The 24281-nt window shown below is 38.1% G+C and overlaps 1 protein-coding gene across 1 annotated transcript in view; it reads left to right on the top strand.

The window, feature by feature from the left end:
* The window catches only part of CRB1 (crumbs cell polarity complex component 1), a 285021-nt gene that overhangs the window by 101284 nt on the left and 159456 nt on the right, over positions 1-24281 (top strand). The window contains 2 exon segments of the mRNA XM_064272996.1: positions 11245-11440; positions 15568-15701. Coding sequence (XP_064129066.1) covers positions 11245-11440; positions 15568-15701 — 330 coding nt within the window.

Here is a 24281-nt window from a genome sequence, read left to right as displayed (position 1 = left end):
TAGTTTTTGTGTATGATGTGAGGTATGGGTCCTATTTCATTTTTTTGCGGAAGGACATCCAGTTTTGCCAGCACCATTTGTTAAAAAAAACTGTCTTTTCCCCATTTGATGGACTTTGGGCCCTTGTTGAAGATCAAGCCGTGCTTTTCTTACAGTAAAGTAAGGTTAAATAAGAACCATATGCACCTGTTCCAACTTACCTACAAAGTCGACTTAAAGACATACTTAAGAATGGATTTCGTTCATAACCTGCAGACTACCTGTATGTTGAGTACCTGCAATGTGTCCTTACATTCTAAAGGGGAGAGATGGACATACACAAAATAAATAAGTGATAGATAAAATATATAGTAGGCTAAAACCAAAAAAACCAAACTCATTGCTGTTGAGTCGATTCCAACTCATAGCAACCCTATAGAACAAAGTAAAACTTCTCCATATGGTTTCCAAAGAATGGCTGGTGGATTTAAACTACTGACCTTTTGGTTAGTGGCCACAGCTCGACATAACGCTTAACGACTGTACCACCAGGCTTCATAGAGTAGACTAGATAATGATAAACTCAGTGGAGAAAAGTTTTTAAAAAAGGGGGCGGGGGATGGCAGAGATTGACTTTTAAATTGACTGGCCAGGGAAGGCCTTGCTGAGACGGCAACAACATGAATAAATTTCTAAAGAGGTAGGAAAGGGAGTCAAGCAGATGGCTTGTGGAATAACACTGGTGGAGGTACAGCACATACAAAGCCCCTGAGGTGAAGAGTACTTGGCATATTTGAGGAGCAGCAATGATGTTGTTGTGACTGGAATGGAGTGAGCAAAGGAAAGGACGTAAGACCAGAGAGATAAGGAGAGCTGACTGTGTAGGGTCTTGTAGGCCTTTGTATGGACTTTGGTTCTTCCTCTGAGAGAAATGGGAAGTTATCGGAGAGTTTCGAGCAGAGGACTGAAATTATTTGACTTACATTTTAACAGGATCACTCTGCTTGTTACATTGAGCATATATTAAGAAGAACCCGAAACCAAAAAGCCGTTGCTGTTGAGTCGATTCTGACTCACAGGGACCATATAGGACAGAGTAGAACTGCCCCATAGTGTTTCCAAGTAGTGGCTAGTGTATTCGAACTGCCAACCTTTTGGTTAGCAGCCAAGCTCTTAACCACTGTGCCACCAGGGCTCCAAAGAAGAATATAGGGTGGAATTAGGGTGTCTAATGGAGATTCAACTCAACGGCACTGGGTTTTTTTAGTGGAGATTAATACAATATTCCAGGTAAATTAACTTAATTATGGGGAGAAAGCAAAAGGGAAGTACTAAAATCTAACAACGATGCATTTTTTTATTTAAAATTTTAGAAATTGAGCATACTTTCCCCTGTCTGCTGTCTATTGCCCCCTAGCAGCAATGTCTAGATTATTCAGGACAGGTCTATGTAGTCTCCTTTAGTAGTTTCTACTATATTCTCATGCAGTGTCTTCCATGTGCACAACTGAAACCCGTTGTACTTCTTTACATTACACGACAGTTATTCCCTTAGAGTTTCCTATTAAAACCTTCTTCTTTTAATTATATTTCATGTTCTCTGAGCCTTCTTCAAAAGTCCATGTCCATTCTAATGTATAAATCTAAGAAATACAATACTGGCAGTTCCCGAATTCTGAGCCAGTTGGGTTCCTAAGTCTGTCTTTTAGCTGAGTTTGTACATAGGTCAGTACAGTTAGGTATGGTTTGTATGTAACATCTGTTATTCAAATGTTTGTCTTAGTGCGTAGTACATAGTGTACCTCTCTATGCATAAAAAACATTAAAGAAACAGTTCCAGATACACTAAAACATATTTAAAAGATAATCCAGTAATAATAATGTTCTGATGCACAGTGCCAAGTAGTACCAGTTTGTTACTGTGAATCGCTGTACGTACCTTGAATTTTTAATATAATAGGCATTATGGGGTTTGGTTTTTATCTACGGGTTGTACGTAAGTCGGTTGTTCATAACTGATGGGACTGCCTGCATAGCTAACTCTGACATTGTCATTAAAGCAACATTTATCAAATGCATAAATTGAATTTCAGCCATTTTGGAGATTTGAATGTAGGCTTTGTATTCCACCTTTTCTAAATATGATTTTTATGAATTTTGAAGATATCTGTGAAATAACATGGATAATTTCATGGTCATGGGGAGGGAAATAATTCTGGGAAAAGAAAACTACTAAATGGAGATTAGAATTCCAAAAACTGTCCATAAGGAAAAATATAAGCTTATTTAATAAGAAATAATATTTTATTATTCTTATTGCCATTATTACTAAAAGTTTTTTTTACTGAAAGTATATTTCTGACTGCAAAATAACTGTATAAAACATTTGATGAACTTGCATCTAGTTATTGTGAATAATTATTAATAAACTGTCCAAATTCATAATCAACTCACTCAAATATAAGATATCAATTTAAAGAACATTTAAATATTGATTATCTAGGCGCCTACATAGATATTTCAAATATAACTTGTTATATAAAATAACCATAAAAATATCTTTTTGATCTAAAAGGCAAATAATGCGTAATAATCAAATGAAAAATTCTGAGTTTCACAGGTTATATCTCTAGTTTATCAAAGGAAAATAGTCGTTTTTCTATATGCTCTTAATTATAAAAACCATTTTTGTAGTGCCACATAAAGAAAATTAAAAACTTGTTCAAGCTTTTGTGCAGAACTACAGCCATTTCAAGTAGTTTTTTAATGAAGAAATGAAGCTTCTGGCTTTTGACAAATGTTTGTTGAATGAGTGCACAAAATAACAAATGTTATTCACTCAGCAAATATTTATCACCAAGTTGCAATGCGCTGGACATTGTCTGGACCTTGGACACATAATGATGACTAAGAAAATTTATCCCTGCTCACAGCTTACTCAGGGAGCCTGCATGTAAAAAAAAAACTACAATCCCTCGCTTTATGAACTGAGCACTGAGGAAGCACAAAGAAGGGAGCTGGTGATGCTGTTTGGAGTCAAGAAATGCTTCATAGAAAAAATGGTCTATCAGCTGAGCAAAACTGCCTCTCTTGTAGGATGTAGACCTGGATCTTCCATTTTTCTGGCAACATTTATTATTATTACAATTATAGCAAGCCCAATAGCAAGGGAAAAGGATAGTAGCAATATTTTAGAAAGGGTAAATGTGTCTTCCATCATATTTGCTTTGATAACGAGTTTGAGGTTTAGCTAGTAGTTATGAGCAGCACCTGCAGATTTAAACTCCCTCTTTCTAATTCTCTTAGAAGTGCCTACCTAGCTATCAAGAGACCTGAGTGAGGAGAGGGTGAGTTGAAAAATACATGGTAATATGAAGGAATGGGTATGGTGAAAAGACCTTGGAATTTGGAAGCAGCAGACCAGGATTCCAGGCCCAGATTTTGTTTTCTGGTGATATGATACTGGATAAGTAACAATAGGTATGAGCTTCCATTTCCTTGTTCTAAGATTGTTTTATTTGTTGTTGGTTGCTGTCAAGCCAACTCCGGCTCATGGCGACCCCACGTGTGCAGAGCTGAATTACTCTACAGGATTTTTAAAACTGTGCGCTTTCAGAAGCAGATCACGAAATCTGTCTTCCGAACCACCTCTGGGTGGTTTCAAACCACCAACCTTTTGGCTAGTAGTGGAGCACTTAACCTTCTGCCCCACCCAGTTCACCTGTTCTAACAATGATAATACTACCTAATTCTCAGGGTCGTTGTGGGAATGAAATGCTTTATTTCATAAACTGTTTCATGAAATATTATTTCATAAACTATTTACGGCCATGAAAATGCTAATTGTCACTAGGTTTATATCTTCAAAGATTGCTAATGGTATCAATACTGTTTGAACAATATTCACTTATATTTTTTACAGATATCATTTTTCTTGTACTTGAATTATTTTCTTTTTTGGAGATTACCAGAGCCAGGTTTAGGAATAGATTAACTGAAGGTCATTATCTCTCTGGTCTGTTTATAAGCTGAAACTGGAATATTGTCTAAAAAAAAAAACCCACTGCCGTCGAGTTGATTCCGACTCATAGTAACCCTATAGGACAGAGAAGAACTGCCTCATAAAGTTTCCAAGGAGTGCCTGGTGGATTTGAACCTCCATGCCATAAAACATAGGCTTTGAGAAGTTATTAAAATTTTAATGTTTCCAAATTATTCAGGAATAATAATTATTTTAATGATGAGAAACATAAGACATTTGTTATGATTAAAACATAATTACAGAAGTGTGAAATGTATAATATTGACATATTTCACAGAAAATACACATATTATGATTTCCCAATAATCTACCCAAGAAATTTACAAAATTAAATAAGGCATAAAACATTCATAAAAATAGTGTATTTTTCAAACATAGCATCTTTGAGACTCTGAAATGGGTAACTCTGACTTCTTAACCTTGATAAATGTTTTCTATTTTCGTAGATTTAAAAAAATATATATGTATACACACACACAATATGCACAGTAGATTGAGAAAGTTGTGCCTGCTGTTCTAGAAAAACAATTTTGAAAATGTATCATGCTTGGTAAGGTGGGGGTCAGCAAAAAAGAGGAAGACCTGCAACAAGATGAATTGATGCAGTGGCTCCAACAATGGGCTCAAATGTAGCAACGGTTGTGAGGATGACTCAGGACTGGGCAGTGTTTCATTTTGTTATACATAAGGTCGGTATGAGTCAGAACCAATTTGATGGCACCTAACAACAACAACAAGTATCTTTCCACATTATTATGCTCATTTGAAACTGTGAATCAGAGCAGAAAATCATCCAGCCCCTCTTCACTACTCTAGAATGTTAAAAAGATCACAATTTTGATATGAGTGAGTAAATCACCAGTTGTAACTGAAACCCAGTGCCACAGTTCCTCTTTGTGCTTGTGTCCCAGATTTGCACTGATGACTGTCGTAATTGGTGCACAATATATTATTCCTTAAGGAATTCAGAAATAGCATACATAGTTATTATTCAAGAGGAAAATATTGTGTATAGAAGCCTGTTAGAAATCAAATATATCGGGCTGTTGTTGTGTGCTTTCCAGTCAATCCCAGCTCATAGCAACCCTATGGTACAGAGTTGAACTGGCCCACAGGATTTCCAAGGCAATAAATCTTTAAGAAAGAAGACTGCCACATCTTTCTACTATGAAGCAGCTGGTGGGATTGAACCACTGACCTTTCAGTTAGCAGCTTAACCACTGTGCCACCAGGGCTCCTTAATATATTGGGTGGAATCTGCAATTTAGGACGATAGTCTGATACTAAAAAACAAAAAAACCCAAACCCGTTACCATCGAGTCAATTCTGACTCCTAGTGACCCTATAGGACAGAGTAGAGCTGCCCCATAGAATTTCCAAAGAGTGGCTGGTGAATTCAAACTGCTGACCTTTTGGTTAGCAGCAGTAGCTCTTAACCACTGTGCCACTAGGGCTCCAGTCTAACACTAAAAAAAAAAAAATAGAGTATAATTATTTCCAAAGCATGGAATCTGCAACTAGTGAGCAAGGTGCTGAGTGGTTTATTGATGCCACACTGCATGCTTTGTGCCGTCTTTCCCTGCTGTAGAGGACAACGTCAGGGACAAGGACCTGCCCTGTGCTGATAGCACCTGCTGTGCATTATCTTGTGGCACAGAATGTTGACTTCAATCTCTAATTGCAGAAAGATGTGTATTGAAGTGAAAAATCTCCAAATGCCAATCCAAAAATTCAGAACACAATCATTCAGAAACAGTGTTTTCTTCTAAGCATTTGCCAAAGCCGTAAATTTGACTTGATGGCTTTGATTTAGAGCAGACCCAGGCTTGAGGAAGCATTCAGGGACTGGGTCTTGGCATACCAGCTGCCTTAGGGGAGAGATAATGGATTAGTTCCTGGGCCGTGACTTGATCATTCATTCATTCAAATTTCATTGAGCATTTCTATGGTCCATACAGTGTATAGCATTGTAATTGTATGGTGTAGAAGTGTGTTCAATGCTATAGTTGTTGTTAGTTGCCATTGAGTCATGTCTGACTCATGGTGACCTTATGTATAATAGAATGAAACATTGCCCTGTCCTGTGCCATCTTCATGATCATTGGTATGTTTGAATGTTTGGGCTATTGCATCAGTCCATCTCATTGAGGGTTTGTCTCATTTTTGATAACCCTCTACTTTATCAACTGTAATATCCTTTTCTAGCTATTGGTCTTTGCTGTCCAAAGTAAGCAAGCCAAAGTCTTGCTATCCTCACTTCTAAGGAGCATTCTGGTTGTATTTCTTCTAAGACAGATTTGTTCATTCTTCTGGCAGTCCATGGTCTAGTCAACATTCTTTGCCAAAACCACAGTTCAAATGCAAAAATGCTACAGATAAGACATTAAATGGCAAAGACTCAGACCTCGAAAAGCATACCATTTTAATGAGCAAATGGAAAAATTAGCAATTACAGTACAATATAATAAAAGCTTTGTATTACAGGAAATTATGAGAGCCCAGTAGAGTGGCATCTAAGTCAGACAAAAGCAGTTAAGTGTAGTTTCCAGAAACATGTGATCTTCGAGAACTCAGTCTTTGAGAACTAATTGGAGTTAGCTTGAGGAAGCAGGGAATGAGGAGTGGGGAGCACCTGTGTGCAGCCTGGAACATCAGAGACAATCGATCTGAGTAACAAGCAATGGAATCTACCTGTTTGAGAAGCTTCTGAGACATTACAAGAAAATTGTACTTTGTACTAAAGGCAAAGGAGAACCATTTCAAAATTTTAACCAGACAATGATATAATCTGCCTTTATTTTATAAAGGTAACCCTCAGAAATGTAAAGAGTGATTAGGAAGAAAGAATCCAGTAGCATTGAGATCGACTGAGAGATGGTGAGGGTTTGATTAAAATGGAAGCAACGGGGGTGGAGAAATGACAGAATTTTATGACTGACTAGTTAAGATGTGAGTAATGGTTGTCATACAGCTTATATGAAAAATGTGGCTTCCTGATTTCTATTAAAAAGCTCAACTACTGCTGTACCACAATCTTTTCTTATATACAAGTAAAGAGACATTTTTATTTTTCTCCAATGCAGCTGTAATTCCTAGTCCTTGCTGAAACTTGGCACTTATCTGATGAAACCGCTTTCCACACAATCCTGTTTAGAGGGTTTCTTTCTCCTTGATTCTTAAGGCCAGGAGAGAAAGTTGGCTTTCTCACTGAACTCACAGATCCTGCAAGATACCTCGCTCATCACTCACTTACCACTTACACAGCCCTTTTCTTTTCCTTGTGAGTGATTATCTACTAAACTTCAAGACACTCCCACTAGCAGTGATGACTTCTCCTCCCTCCCAATTATCTTCCTGTCACTCCTCTACCATTTAATATCCAAGTTCACAACTCTTCAAAATCAGTTCAATTCAGCAAGCTGCGCTGAATATCTACCACTAGGCAGGTGTTTGCTTGCTATTGAAGATGCATTTCCTTGAGGAACATACTGCATTGAGCTGTGGTGTGCAACAGTGGCTAAGAGCATGGGCTCTGAATTCAGACTGTCTGTAATCTAATCCTGGCTCTACCACTTCCTAGCTTTTTGATCTGCATCAATTTTCTTGACTTGTCTGTACTTCAGTTTCATAATCAATAAAATGGGCATATAATAATAGTACCTTCTTCATGGACAATTTTTTGAGGATTAAATGAAATTAAATCATGTACATAAGGTGATTAGTACAGTACCTGGCATGAAATAAGCTCCCAGCGAATACCAGCTTTTATTATTCATAACAAGAAAAGATCCTTGTTTTTGAAGCAGTTTTTGGAGATAAGAATGTAACGAATACTTCAAATATAATGCTGTAAGTACTATGGGAAGACAAGATGGCAGAACCACTAATGAAATCTGGGAAGGCTTCACTAAGGAGTGGACATTTAACATGAGTCTTAAAGATGACTTCATCAGGTGGACAAATGAGGAACAGCTTTCTGGACAGAGATCAGTGAGTACAAAGACTTGGAATGGTAAAGGTACATGACAAATTTGGGGAAATACAAATGGTCTGATATGACTGGCATGTAGGGTGATAGAACCTTGGAATATTACAAAGTTTCTTAGATGCCAAAATAAGAAGTTTTTCCTTTATCCAAATCCAATTAGGAGCTATTATAGAATTTTATGGACCATGCTTTTAGAGCTTCTTATTTTTAATGATCTCCATGTCTATGTTACTGACATGGAAGAGCCACTCATTGACACAACCTCAAGTTAGGCCTTATGATAATTCAAAACTGTTTTACCACCAAAATTCTATTGAACTTGTACTTCACCTTCAGCAGGACCTCAGTCACTTGGCCTCTTCACACCCATCCTGTCCATCACTCTTTCTCTATCTTGTACGTCTCTCTAAGAAGACTAGGTTTCTTCTGAGGGAACTCTGGATGGACTTGAACCTCCAACTTTTTGGTTAGAGGCCGAGTGTGTTAACGGTTTGCACCACCCAAGGACTCCTAAGTATAGATCTTTGAGTAATTGCACAGGTCACCCATTCATGAAGCCCATGAAGCCAGCCCTGCTTGTATACAACCATTGGAAGAGCTGATGAGGGCAAGTCAGAAAAGCTGCCGGCAAAGATCTCAGCTTAAAGCATCAAAGTGGGTGGAGAAAGGTGCTGTAATTCTCCAGAATCTCTGGGAAGTGTCCACTACCCCTTTCTATAGCAATGAAGTGAGTGGTTCTCCAGACTTTAGGAAGCAGTTGCGTATCATCTGTGATCATGCTTTGGACTGCTCTGAGCAACCTCCATTGAATCATGGCTTCTCTTCCACGTCCTGAATCTGTAAATATCTCTTTTTGGCAAACTCAACCCACCAAACATTTGGGGACGGAAATATGGGGAGATACACTCCCTGGCTTCTCGATGATACAGAGGAGAGCTTTGGAAGGGGGAACATCAATGCTAAGTTTACAATAGGTAATCCTGCCTGCCTTGACTGAGATTAGTTGCACTTAAATTCTAATACTTTGATGCACTTTTACTGGATACCAACTTGACAGTTTTACCCCTCAAGTTGCTAGATAACAAAGTTAGGATGGGGTGCAGGGTAGGAAAGGCTCTTGCTCTTCTCTGACGTCTTGGGGTATATGTGAATACATGCATTGAAGTGGACTCTCTTCACATCAGTTAATATTGTCTACCATAAAAGGAAAGGAGGAGAAAGAGGAGTAGGAAGTAACAAGAAAGAAAGAAAAGGAAAAGAGGGTAAAAGAGAAAGGAGGAGTCAAGAAAGAATCAAGCTAAAAGGCCTTTGAAGAGGCAAAAAGAAAAGACAGTGAGTGCATTGTCAAGAAAACTAATGGCATCTTACTTTTGAATCATTATGGCCCTCATTATTTGTCAGAGAAATTGCTTCCCTACCAAAGACAATGGTTAAGCTTGGGAATTTCTCACCATTTTTATTTTTTTCACTTGGTACTTTAGGAAAATGCATGTGTTTTCAAGTCTTCTTAGAAAATTTCCGAGCTTCTTTTGACTGTTAGTGAAAATTGGGTAACTTAGAATGGAATTATACCTAACTGTCAGGAATCTGACATTTTAGGTCACAATGTGTAGCTGTCACTGTGGATATTAGAATAGTCTTATCTTATCGGCATCATCAAAGGAATTCTTCTTCCACCCCTTCCTGTCCAATACATTCCTCTTTTGGCGTCAAGTTTCTCAGATCTTTTTTTTTCTTTTTCTGCCATATTTTCTCTTGTTTCATACGGAACTGATAATCAGCTCCAAATTTTTGGTTCCAAGTTGCGTTCTTGTGACAGTTTTATAACTAAGAACTTTGCAGTTCTTACACTGTACCTGCATTCAATTTCTATTGCTACCTATCGTTTTAACGGCCTGGTGATGTTTTAATAACACTAGCTGTAAAAAGAAGGTTGCCAGACAAAATGGGCCACACAGTTTAGGTACTTTTTTGAAGGTCGATTGATTATGTTTATTTAATAGCTGTCTGCACATGACAGCAAACATCCAAATGAAAATTGTAGTCAGCTATTCGGATGCTTTATCTATTAAGCCAAACATCTGGAGATTCAAAGACATCTGGATGACTGACTGGACTTTTCACTTTTCCTCTGTTGTTTTGGCATCATCCAGACATAGACCAAGACCAAATCACTTTGCCTGTGTTAGTAACAGTGATAAACAGCAATTAGAACCATGTTGTTAAGCAGCACCCAGATTAATACAAGAAAAATCACTCTGAAAACCAGTAGCTGTTCAAAAAAAAAACTTGAAATTGTACTTATCTATTGAAACACATTCCTATAAGTGGATAATGGTTACTTTAAAACTGAAGCCTTTGAACTTCAAAGTGTACATGTAGCTGCATCATTTAAAATAGTGGTTCATAAAGTATTTATTAAACATCAGGAAGTCATCTGTTATATTGGATTGAAACACAGATTAATATATGCATGTGATGTGAATTTTGAAAGATAAAATTTAGAAAAGGGTTAACAAATTTAAAACCAATAGTTTGGCTTTATGTGTTAATAATTCCCAGCAAATATAAATGACTAAAACTCCCAAGGATATAACTTGATGTCATACAACTATTGTGAAAGAAAACAATTATTGCTTTTTCTTTAGTAAACATTTAGTATGTACAGATACTCTTCTAAGCTCTTTAGAACACATTTAATTATAATAATACTCCTATGAGGTAGTTATGATTATGGTCTCCATTTTTCAGGCAAGCAAACTGAAATATGGAGAGATTAAGAAACTTGCTCAAAGACACAGCTAATAAATGGCTGTGACAAGCTCCCAACCCTGGCAGTCTGTCTTTGAAGTCTGGGTTTTTAATCACTACTCTGTATGCTGCCTAACTAAGCTAAATATTTAAGAATAATTTAAGAGCAATGACCAATCCCTTCTAGGCTTCCAGCAAAATTGCAGTTGGCAATAACTTTCTTCTAAAAATGACTTATATGTTGCCCCAGAATACAAAGCTGCAAGCTGTTGTATGCAATAATTCTTTGCAACTAACAGCTGCTCTGCTTTGTGCAATTTCCCACAAGCATGCCAAAACGTTATGAACAATTAAAATTAAGGAGGGAAATTATTTTGGGTAACATAGCATTTGACAAGCTTTGGTAAATAAAGAGTTGTCAAATAGCTAAAATGTTAACACTCGGCTAAAACGTTTCTCTTTTCTGTGCTGACTCTTTTAAAAGGTGTAAACTGTGAATTGGAAATTGATGAATGTTGGTCACAGCCCTGTCTAAATGGTGCCACTTGTCAGGACTCTCTGGGGGGCTATTTCTGTGCCTGTGCCCCTGGATTCCTAGGTGACCACTGTGAGCTCAGCACGGAGGAGTGTGCCAGTCAGCCGTGCCTCCACGGCGGGCTCTGCATGGACGAAGACAACGGGTATGTTCTCTTCCACATTTGGGAATTGGCTTAGACAGAACTCACTGACCAAGAGCCATTGTCTCACTCTCACATTCTCAAGTTTTTATACGCTAAATGAAGAAAAGTTGAAACATTGTTCGAATTATACCCCAAAATGCATCCTTTGAAGGTCATCTGTCCCCAAAATGAGGATTGTCTAGGTCCGTTGTCAGGCGTTCCTGGGTGGTGCAAGGGGTTAAGTGCTTGCTACAACCAGACGGTTGGAGGTTGAAGCTCACCCCGAAGGGCCTCAGAAGAAAGGCCTGGTGGCCTGCCTCCAAAAGGCCATCGCCTTAAAAACCCTGTGGAACAGTTCTACCCTGACTCACATGGGGTTGCCGTGAGTAGGAATAGTCTTGATGGCAACTGGTTTTAAGGTTTTTCTTTTAGTTGTTTAGGACTACTTTTATTACTCAAAAATCCCAGCCTTTCAATTCTATGAAACAAACCTGTTGTAGATAGGGAAGGTACAAAAACAGAGCTAGAGATTATTCTATGTGCAAACATACGATTGTATCTATCTAGCAAGTATGTAAATCAAGTGGTAAAAAATCAATCCTTTCCAAGTTTTATATTAACAGTGTTGGAAAGGGCAGCGATACTGAATTACCAGGTGTTTGGAGAATTGGCTGAATACTTTTGAGAAAGCAGAATGATGAGAAGTAGCTGCCTGAATATAATAAATTTGGGGAATGGTAGTTGAGTTCCCATAAAATATGTTGCACTTTCTAGTACTTATTTAAATTACAAATACTGAATTCTAAAATGCATACAGCATTAGACTTAACATTATCTTGTTAAGATGAACATTACTGTTCCTATATTGCAAATAAGGAGTCTAAACTTCAGGCTAGTTAGGTGTCTCCCACAAGGTCATACAGTTAATTCTTCCAAAAAAAAAAAAAAAGAAATGGAATCTGCATTTATTTAATAAGTGAAATATAATTTGTCTCTAAGCTATTTTTAAAAGTAAATCAGACTCAAAAAGAGAGCAATAAAAGGCATATGCGCCTCAAACATGTCCAGCAAAATAATAGAATTTTAAATAGAGCAATGCAGTTGTTCGTTTCTTTTGTAAAATACAAAACATGGCTTGTAACCACATTCCGTGTTCTGCTTCTGACTTTTCCTTTTACCTAAATCATGCCCCAGTGACATGCATCTGAATTCCTGGAGGCAGGTAACTGGCCACCCAAAGGCAGACAAAATCAGAATGGAAGTTTTCATGAAAGAATTCCAAAAGAAAAGAAGGAGGTTCCCAAATGCATGGTTTACTGTCTCCAGAAAGTCTCAGGACAGAAATTACCCAAAGCTTTTGGCTCCTATGGAAATGCAAACAGACCAAGGCCATAACCTTGTTACCTTTTATTTTCCTTACTTGAATGCGTTATGAATAATTTGTCTGTTTTATCCTTTTTTGTTTCTAGGTGCCGTCAAGTTGGTTCGGATTCATAGTAACCCATGTGGCAAAGCAGAACTGCCCTTAGGGTTTTCTAGGTTGTAATCTTTACGGGAGAAGCCTTGGTGGTGTAATGGTTAAAACACTTGGCTGCTAACTGAAAAGTCGGCAGTGGTCCCCAGGAGAAAGATGTGGCAATCTAATTCCGTAAAGATTTATAGTCTTGGAAACCCTAGGGGGCAATTCTACTCTGTCCTACAAAGTCGCTATGAGTCAGAATTGACTCCACGGCAGCAGGTTTGGTTTAGTTTATCTTTGCTAGAGCAGATCACCAAGTCTTTCTACCGCAGAGCAGCTGGGTGGGTTTGAACCGCTGATCTTTTGGTTAGGAGCTGAGTGTTTAACCACTGCGCCACCAAGGCTCCTTTATTTTACCATTATCTCTCTTATTACTTGTTATTTGACTTTTATTTAATTTTGAGAAGAGGATAATCACAAAGACACAAATATGACCAGACTTTATTTTCCCACAACAAAAAAATTAACATATTCACTATGAAGCATTTGGAAACAAGAGAAACTAAGCATAAAAAAGGTTCTTGCAGACCAAAGGAATTATGCAAATGGTTTCTAATTTTATGAAATAAGGTCTGCTATCGACGCGACAGCACTGGGTTTTTTTTGGGTTTTAGGCAGGAAGCAGAGCCCTGGTGGCACAGTGGTTAAGAATTTGGCTGCTAAGGAGAAGATTGGTAGTTCAAATCTACCACCCGCTTCTTGGAAACTCTCTGGGGCAGTTCTATCCTGTCCTTTAGGGTCAGTACAAGTTGGAATTGACTCACGGCAACAGGTTTGGTTGGGTTTTAGTCAGGAAGCACCTTGAGAACAAGGCTTTTGTCTCTAATGTCTTATAAATAGCAGGTTTTTAGTAAGTATTTTTAATTAAAAAAATGAATTAGTGAATAAAGAATTTCTAACTAGTTAGACATACAAAAAGTATAATCACTTATTATGTTTGGCTAATATTTCAGATATTAGTGAAGTTCTAATATCTGTGTGGAGCCATAGGTTAAGTGCTCAACTATTTACAGAAAAGTTGGCCATTCGAGCATGCCTAGAGTGCTGTGGAAGAAAGGCCTGGTGATCTGCTCCCAAAAGGTCACAACCTTGACAACCTGTGGAGCACATTCTACTCCGTACACATTGGGTCACCATGAGTTGGAATGGACTCAACGGTAACTGTTTGGTTTTGGAATATCTGTGCTCAGTGGAAAATACACACAGTTATGGTGAACAGGACTCTAATTGCGTTATCATTTCCTCCAGACCCTTGTTTTAGTAGTCCCTGGGGGCACAAATTGTTAAGTGCTGGTGTGCTATAGGGTCTTTATGGGCCGAAATTGACTCGGTGGCAGTGAGTTTTGGGTGGTGCAAACTGTGAAGTGATCGACTACTAACAGAAATCTCGGTGGTTCGAACCCCACCAGAGACACCTTGGCAGACAGGCCTGGCAATCTGTTTCTGAAAGATCACACTCTTGAAAACCCTATGAAGCAGTTCCACTCTGCACACATGTGGTCGCCATGAGTCGGATTTCACTCAATGGTAACTAAATGATGACAGACACTTATTTTACCGAAACTGAACTAAACTGAGTATGCTCATCTATGTTTTTATAATACTAAAATCTTGAGGAGATCGCATCTAAACTAAAAGCCCCCTCTTGATAAAGTCAATAACTTCCTCCTCATCAGATATTTATCTGGCTGGGACTCTCAGATAATCCCAGTAAATCTACAAATGATCAGAAATACAATGCTAAAATATTCCCGTGATCTAAAAATCAGAGCAAATCGTAAGTCACAATTGATTTAATGAGGTCTTTTCCTGATTTTTTCATAATTTATTGTTTCATTTTTCATAAAGAGCTTTATTAATAGGCCCTATAAATAAGAGAATACCACAATGGTAGAGATCATTCTCTACCATCTTCAAAAATATTAGCAATTTTATTTAGTACTATTTAATGACAATTTATTCAGTGCCTTCTGATGCTTGAGATATGGAGCTTTGTTCTTTGCATGTACTTTTAATTATCACATTAACCCTCGGACATGAGTACAATTATCTTCGATTTATGGATGAGGAAACTGAAGTAAATGATCATGGCTTCCAAATCATTTTATATGAACCAGAAAACCCAAACTCATTGCTGTGAAGTCAGTTCCGACTCACAGTGACACTATAGGACAGAATAGAATTGCCCTATAAGATTTCCAAGGAGTGAGTGGTGAATTCAAACTCCTGACCTTTTGGTTAGCAGCTGTAGCCCTTAACCACTGTACCACCAGGGCTCCATTTTACATGAAGCTGTATTACAAATTTAAAAAACAGATAAATGTTTTCTGATGATAAATCAACAACTTTCCCCATTAAAGATTCGTCTGGCTAGAACTGTCAGATAATCCCACTGAATCGACAAATGATCAGAACAATTCAATGCTAACATATTCCTGTGATAAGACTTTAATGATAAGACTTTAATATGAAGCTCATAATGCTTTCAGGCCTACAAAGGTAATTCCCAGGGTTTTGGTATAAATATTAAAGCCGCACCATGGACAGGAAAAGAGGACAGAGAAAAGATAACTTATCTCAATATGACCAAGAGTTGACATGAAAATTTCATTTTACTCTCCTGATACAGTTGTAACTGCATGAGCAGTGGATTCACAGGGATGCGCTGTGAGACCTTGATGCCTCTGTGCTGGTCAAAACCTTGTCATAATAATGCTACGTGTGAGAACAGTGTTGACAATTACACTTGTCACTGTTGGCCTGGTAAGTAACAAAATACCTTCTATCATTTTTTTTCTCTTTGAATAGAAACAAATCTTTTGTGTTAAAGAGAAACTAAAATTTATTTTTGTTAAAGGTTTAAAACCACCTTTCTTGCAGTTATCAGTGTTTAATTTAATAGTATTTTCCAATGTTCATACCTTTTAAAGTAGGTTACCAACCAGTCCAATGATTAGAACCCTCTAGAGGAAACATTGGGGGAAAATCAATGGAATGATAAAAATCGGCCTCTTCATAGAGAAAAATTCACTGGTAGCTGCTTCCTTTGCCTCTGAAATATTCTCTTAGCTACGTGGAATGTATGGAAATCCATGGAAAAATGTTGAAATTCTAGGAGCTTGTCTTATAATTCACAGAACCAGTCAACATGATTAAGACAGTGCCCGTAGAGGGTGCAGAATGATATTCCACGGTAGGAGTGTTCTCTTAGGAACTTACAAGGTGAAGATGAATACAGGCTAAGCATACATTAACCATAGCCAAAAATGACATATAAACGGTAATGGGAAGGCTTTATGAAACTCTAGACGTGAGAGTAGGGTCGATGCCAGAATAAACACAAAATGGTATGTAACACTTGAGTCAACATTGACATTAATTTGGCAAGAACCTACTTGAAATATTTTTAATTTAATTCTCCCTAGAATTTCATTGATAGAAATGGAAGGTACAAAATCTCCTCTCTCTTCTTTCTCTAACTATTGAAAAATAAACAATAAATTTATGATTTTTCAAGGTTTATTTAGCTTGGAGTCCCTGGGTGGTGCAGATGGTTAACAGCTCAACTATTAACCGTAAGGTTGGAAGTTTGGACCCATCCAGAGACACCTTGGAAGAAAGGTCTGGCAATCTACTTCCAAAAAATCAGCCATTGAAAACCCTATGTAGCACAGTTCTACTCTGACATATATGGAGTCTCCATCAGCCGAAATAGACTCAACAGCAGCTGGTTTTTAGTTGCATAAGTGTACTAGTCATCTATCTGCCTCTCCCTACTCTTTTTTTTTTTTTTCCCCTAAAAAGATAATCCTGTGATTGGAGAGGAAACACGGAGACTGGAGTCAATTGGTAGTAGCTTCTAGTTGAAAGATGTTCCATTGCTTAAGGGACTTTTAATGTCTTTGATTAAATACATTTTATAGGTAAGAAAAATGAAAATATAAAAGGAAGCTTAGAATTGTTTTTTGGCTCAGAAATCTATGTCATGTGTCTTCCTACATCCAGAAAATTCATAGGACATATTTGCTATCCTTTGGATGTTATTTCACTTAAATCCTGAATTTTTTCCAAGACAAGTTCCTCCAAGTTCTTGCCATCAGTCAACACGCATGAAGGGCCTCTGGCCAGAGGCAGAGGGTGGAGTGGACCATCTGGGAATAGGAAGAGTCCAGTACTTATTAGCTGAGTAAACTTGGGTGAGTTACTTCTTAGACCACAAATTCCTCATCTGCAAAAGAGGGATAAAAGTGCTTTACTGGTAATGCTGTTGTGGAGAGTAAAATTATAAAAATAGAGTCTGGCACATATTGCTGTTGTTGTGTGCTGTTGAGTCGATTCCAAATCATAGCGACCCTACATGACAGAGTAGAACTTCCCCCATAGGGTCTACTAGGCTGTGATCTTTACGGGAGGAAACTGCCAGGTCTTTTCCCCTGTGGAACCATTGATGGGTTCAAACTACTGATCTTTTGGTTATCAGCTGAGCACTTAACTGTTGCACCATCAGGCCTCCTTTGACAAATATTATGCACCCCAAAAAAGGCAACTATTATTAATACCAAGTTCTATACCAGAAGGTACGATACAGATATGAGAGATGGTTTCTGCTCTCCAAGGGTTCGTAATGGAATCCCATAGTTAGGAAAAGCTGCATAAAAAGATAAATCAATAAGTGTTCCATTCTTTCATGGATTTAATCATTCAGGACACATGGATTCAGGTTCCTACTATATATGTATGTGTGTGTGTGTGTATATGTATATATACATATACATATATATATGTGCATCAGAAAAACATGGTCTTTTCCACAACTACCACAGCCTCCACCAGACTGAATCCGGTGCAACTAGATGGTACCTGGCTACCACCCCCGACTACTCTGACAGGGATCACAATAGAGGGTCCTGGACAGAGCTGGAGAAAAATGTAGAACAAAATTCTAACTCACAAAAAAAGACCAGACTTACTGGCCTGACAGAGACTGCAGAAACCCGAAGAGTACGATCCCCAGACACCCTTTTAACTCAGTACTAATGTCACTTCTGAGGTTCATCCTTCAGCCAAAGATTAGACAGGCGCATAAAACAAAACCAAACTAAATGGGCACATCAGCCCAGGGACAAGGATGAGAAGGCACGAAGGGACAGGAAAACTGGTAACAGGGAACCCAAGGTGGAGAGGGGAGAGTGTTGACATGTTGTGGGCTTGGCAACCAATGTTCCAAAACAGTATGTGTATTCATTGCTTAATGAGAAATTAATTTGTCCTGTACACCTTCTAAAGTACAATAAAAAATTCTTAAAAAAAAAAAAAAGGCACGGTCTTTTCTTCTTCGAAGGAGCTGAAATTCTAGTAGGGAGACAATGAACAAAAATGTATATAGTGCAGTGTTTGGTATAAGAAGAAGCTATAGTTAATTCTGTAAAAGGAAGTAGGTGGAGAAGAAGTACAGGAATGGCTAAAGAGAGGAGGCACAGTTTCAAAACTCGAGGGATGACTAGGCAGATACCAGAAATGCACTCACTAACCACTTGACTTTCGACAAGTTATTTTATTTCTCTGTGCCCCAGTTTCCTCACCTATAAGGATCCTCATGCGTAAAACAGAGAGAATAGTAATACCCACCTCATAGAACTGTTTTGAAGTTAAATTTTGTAATGTATATGAAGTTCCTAGCTCACCCCAGCCTATATTAAGTCCTCGATAAATGTTAACTGGATACCAAAATGAAAAGGTTGACCATTCTACTCCTTGTGGCTAGCACATGGAGACCCAGTGGCACAGTGGTTAAGCATTAAGGCTACTAACCAAAAGGTCAGAATTCGAATCTGCCAGCCACTATCCCATTACTTATTTAAGGAAAGAAGAGAGGAAGGAGAAAAATAAGAAAAAAACAAGGAAGAGTGGTAGGCAGGTGCACATGGAAAAGAACACGTTCAATTGTGGAACTTTGAGTGATTTTTCAAAAAACACTGGACCGTGTAAGGATAGTAGCAGAGAGATGGGGCTGGGGGGCAAGACTGAAATCAGATTGCAATATTACTTTTCTACCCTACAAATTATGGGGCAAGGAAATGACATAATCAGACCTGTTAATTTAAAAAGATCTTTCTGGCAGCTGGAAACACTGTTGGCATAGTGGTTAAGAGCTATGGCTACTAACCAAAAGGTCAGCAGTTTGACTCCACCAGGTGCTCCTTGGAAACCACATAACGCAGCTCCACTCCATCCTATAGGGTCGCTATGAGTTGGAATTGACTCTATGGCAACGGATTCTGTTTTCTGTTTCTGGCAGTTTAGTGGAAGACTGTTGAGGGAAACAAATAAATGCAGAGAGTTGAGTGAAAAAGTACTGCAGTAATTTAAACAAGAGACGTGTCAGTTTGCCTGAGCTAAGACAGCAGCAGTATTAGAAATATAAATAAGGAGATGTGTTGTTGTGAGAGTCATTTAGGATGTGAAAATGATGTGGGGATTAGGAAAGATGAGTGAATTGAGGAAGTTCTGTTTCTGGGCTTCTGTCTTGGGTCACTGAATGGGCAATGATTTTGCCTAGATAGAAAATTCAGAATATCTTTGTACCCTGTTCTCACTGTTATGTATTAAGGGATTTAATCCCCCGAACTACTATATATATCTAAGAAAAAGAGGCCACTCCTTTGAGTTATGAAACCACTGCCACTGAAGGCAACAGTGAGAATCCACTGCTATAATCACTTAGGGTACTCATTTCAAAAGTAATTAATTACAAGAAGTGCTATTCACCTTAAATGGCAATATTAAAAGTTTTCTCATTACCCAAATATGATTGAATTTGTAAAAACAAAACAAAAAACATAAGAGCCCTGGGAAGTTCATCCAAAGAAACTCTTGTTTTTTTATACAGAGTTTTATAGAAAAACTTGTTAAAACTGTTGAATATAGCCTTGACTGAAGGAATCTATTTATAGACATGGTTAAAAGGAGCAGCAAATAAAACCCCCACAGGGTCCCAGTCGTGGGGACAGGACCAGGAAAACTATAAATCAGAACCTTCGTAATGTTCACAATATGAATCAGATAATGCATGAGCCAGAAAAGCACGAAAGTATTTATGGAGGTACTAAATTATTTCCTAACCTCGCCTATGTATGTATGAGTCTTGAGACTTAGAATGAGAAGAAAATTAAAAATAGACAAACTTTCTTAACTGAGTTTATTGTAGCACAATAGATACCAGTTTATTTTTAAAATGGTTATTTAGTGAATATTTTTATATCTTTCAGTATGAAATAAAAATATTTAAAAATAGACATTCAGGTTAAAGAAACTTGAGGGTTCTTTAGGGATTTGCCATAAAGGTTTGTGGGGTCTCGATCTGACATGTGATTTTAGTTTTCTTCTTCAACTGTAACTTTCTCCTTTGGATGACTGAGAAAGACCCCAAGGGTAATATGTAACAAATTTATTATAGAATTGAGCATCAGAATTTATGTTGTGGTTGTAATTTGATATATGAACTCATTCATATTTTTATTAAAATTGCAAAAAGAGGGGCAGCTGGGAAGATGGTGGCATAGGCAGGTCTAAGATCCCGACTCTCCCACACAGGCACCAAGAAAAGTTACTAGAAATCTCTACTTTCAACTTTGTAAGAATTCTGAAAGGTATGCAGAAGATTGCAACAACTAATTACAAGCAAAAACAAAAAAAGTGATTTTAAAGGGTAGGAGGACATTTTTTTCTATGCCTTCTCCCCTCCTCACCCAGTGCAGCAACCATGGCAGAGGCTACAGTGGAGGCAGACAACGGTTTGTGTTTTTGCAGACGGGATCGCTTTCTGGCTCTGTAGTGAACAGGGGAGACTTTGCTGGTGGACCATTCAATGTATCTGCTCTGGTCTGTCTGGGAGCTGCCTGAAAGACTGAAGCCTTGGTCTGGCCTGAATTTAAGCTCACATAGGGTGGGGAAGGGAGCTGTGAACAAAGACTGAAGGCTGTGACCACCTGAGATGTTCTTACAGAAATTAGCATTTCCAAAAATGCTGTGTGTATAGGGGAACTGAAAAAGCTACATGCATGCCCAGAGCAAACATACTGTAATAGTCTAATGTCTTGATTAAAAAAAAAATCACAAGGCATACCAAAAAAAAAAAAAAAAGACCTAGCAACGATGGTCCATTCAAAAGGACAAGATGAAGGGAGTAATGTCATTTTCTATGGAAACCCATGTAACTGACAGAGTAGAAGACCTTAAAACAATAGTGAAAAACTCAAAAAGTTAAAGGAAAACACGGTCAAAGAACTACAGGAAATCAGGAAAACAATACATGAACAAAATGAAAATATCAATAGAGGTAGATAGAATTAAAAAAAAAAACAGGATTACTGGAACTGAAAAAAACATGGAGCTGAAATGAAAAATTAAATGGAGGGCTGAACAGCAGTTTTGAGCAGGCAGAACAAAGAATCAGCAAACTAGAGGATAAAAACCAAGAACTAAACCCATTGCAGTCAAGTCTATTCTGACTCCTGAAAGCAGTAGGAAAGAAGTAAATTGTCACATACAAGACATCCTCAAGATTAAATGCCAATTCCTCCTCACAAACTTTGGAGGTCACAAAGAAAATACCTAAGACATATACATAAAAGGAAAGGGATCAAATGGTTCACAAGAAGAAATGAACTAAACACAAATGAAGGCAGCATTGGAAGAATGGAGAAACAAAAAATACAAGACACACACAAAACAAATAGCAAAGAGGCTTATCAATAATTTAGCTTCAATGTAGTGGATTAAATTCTCCAACCATAGTGGTAAAATGGGTTAAAAAAAAAAAAGATCTACCTACATGCTGTGTACAAGAGATACATCTTTGACCCAAAGACCCATAATTTGAAAGTGAAAGGATTGAAAAAATATCCCATGGATTAGTAACCAAAAGAGAACTGGAACAACTATATGATATGCACCTAATATCAGAGCCCCAAAATATATGAAGCAAGCATTAACATGATTGAAAGAAAAAATAGAGTTCTACATTAATAGTTGGAAACTTTAATATACCACTTTCAATAATGAACAGACCATCAAAAAGAAGATCAATAAGGAAACAAAGGTTTTGAACAACACTATAAACCAACCAAACCTAACAGTTATATATAGAATACTCCACCCAACAACAGCACAATATGCATTCTTTTCCAGCACACATGGATCATTCTTTAGGATAGTCCATATACTAGGTCACAAAACAAGTCTCAATTAATTTAAAAAGAGTGAAATCTACAAAGTATCTTCTCCAACCACAACGGAAGGAAACTAGAAATTAATAACAGAAAGAAAACTGGAAAATTCACAAATATGTGGAAATTAAATAACACACTATTAACCAACTAATGGGTCAAGGAAGAAATAAGAGAGAAACCAGAAAATATTTAAAGTCAAATGAAAATGAAAGCACAACATACTAAAAATATGGGAAGCAGCAAAAGCAGTGCCTCCGAGGGAAATTTATAGCAGTGAACATCTACATTAAAGAAGAAAAAAAAAAAAAAGAAAGATCATAAAGGCTTAATATGCAGAATATATAAAGAATTCCTACAACTTCACCCCCCCCCAAAAAAAATCCCAGTCAAGAAAATCGGCAAAGAACTTGAATAAACATTTCACTAAAGAAGCTACACAAATGGCCAACAAGATATGAAAAGATGCTGAACATATTTAGCCATTAAACAAACAAACAAAAAAAACCCAAACCCGTTGCCATTGATTCCGACTCGGAGCAACCCTACAGGACAGAGTAGAACTGCCCCACAGGGTTTCCAAAGAGCAGCTGGTAGATTCAAACTGCTGACCTTTTGGTTAGCAGCTGTAGCTCTTAACCACCACACCACCAGGGCTCCATTTAGCCATTAAAACCAGACTTGTTGTCCGTCGTGTCGATTCCAACTGATAGCGACCCTATAGGATGGAGTAGAACTATCCCACAGGATTTCCAAGGAACACCTGGTGGATTTGAACTGCTGACCTTTTAGTTAGCAGTCTTAGCTCTTGACCACTACACCACCAGGGTTTCCACTTAGCCGTTGTTGTTGTTGTTTTTAGGTGCCATCGCGTCTATTCCGACTCACAGAGACCCTATGCACAACAGAAGGAAACACTGCCCGGCCCTGCGCCACCCTTACAATCATTATGTTTCAGCTCATTGTTGCAGCCTCTGTGTCAATCCACCTCCTTGAAGGTCTTCCTTTTTTCCGCTGACCCTGTACTTTGCCAAGCATGATGGCCTTCTCCAGGGACTGATCCCTCCTGACAACGTGTCCAAAGTTTGTAAGACGCAGTCTCGCCATCCTTGCTTCTGACAAGCATTCTGGTTGTACTTCTTCTAAGACAGATGTGTTCGTTCTTTTGGCAGACCATGGTATATTCAACATTCTTTGCCAACACCACAATTCAAAGGCGTCAATTCTTCTTCTGTCTTCCTTATTCATTGTCTGGTTTTCACATGCATATGATGCCATTGAAGATACCACGGCTTGGGTCAGGCGCACCTTAGTCTTCAAGGTGACATCTTTGCTCTTCAACACTTTAAAGAGGTCCTTTGCTGCAGATTTACCCAATGCAACGCGTCTTCTGCTTTCTTGACTGCTGCTTCCATGGGTGTTGATTATGGATCCAAGTAAAATGAAATCCTTGACAACTTCAGTCTTTTCTCTGTTTATCACAATGTTGCTCATTGGTCCAATTGTGAGGATTTTTGTTTTCTTTATGTTGAGGCGCAATCCGTACTGAAGGCTGTGGTCTTTGAACTTCGTTAGTAAGTGCTTCAAGTCCTTTTCGCTTTCAGCAAGCAAGGTTGTGTCATCTGCACAACGCAGGTTGTTAATGAGTCTTCCTTCAATCCTGATGCCCCGTTCTTCTTCACATAGTCCAGCTTCTCATATTATTTGCTCAGCATACAGATTGAATAGGTATGGTGAAAGAATACAACCCTGATGCACACCTTTCCTGACTTTAAACCCTTCAGGAGATGCAAATCAAAACCACACTGAGATACCATTTCACTCCCCAAAGCCCTGGTGGTGGGATGGTTAAGCGCTCAGCTGCCAATGGAAAGGTCGGAGGTTGGAACCCACCAGCAGCTCTGAGGAAGAAAAGACCTGACAATCTGCTCCTGTAAAGATCACAGCATAGGAAACTGTATGGGACAGCTCTACTCTGTCCTATCAGGTCACTATTAGTCAAAATCAACTCAACAGCACACAACAACAACAATAAAATGGCTAAAAAAAAAACAACAACAACAAATGTTGGCAAAGATATGAGAAATTGGAACCCTCATCCATTGCTGGTAAGAAT

The sequence above is a fragment of the Loxodonta africana genome, chromosome 20 (genome assembly GCF_030014295.1).
Source record: "Loxodonta africana isolate mLoxAfr1 chromosome 20, mLoxAfr1.hap2, whole genome shotgun sequence".
In the NCBI taxonomy this organism is placed as follows: domain Eukaryota; kingdom Metazoa; phylum Chordata; class Mammalia; order Proboscidea; family Elephantidae; genus Loxodonta; species Loxodonta africana.
This window is presented reverse-complemented; position numbering and strand designations above follow the sequence as displayed.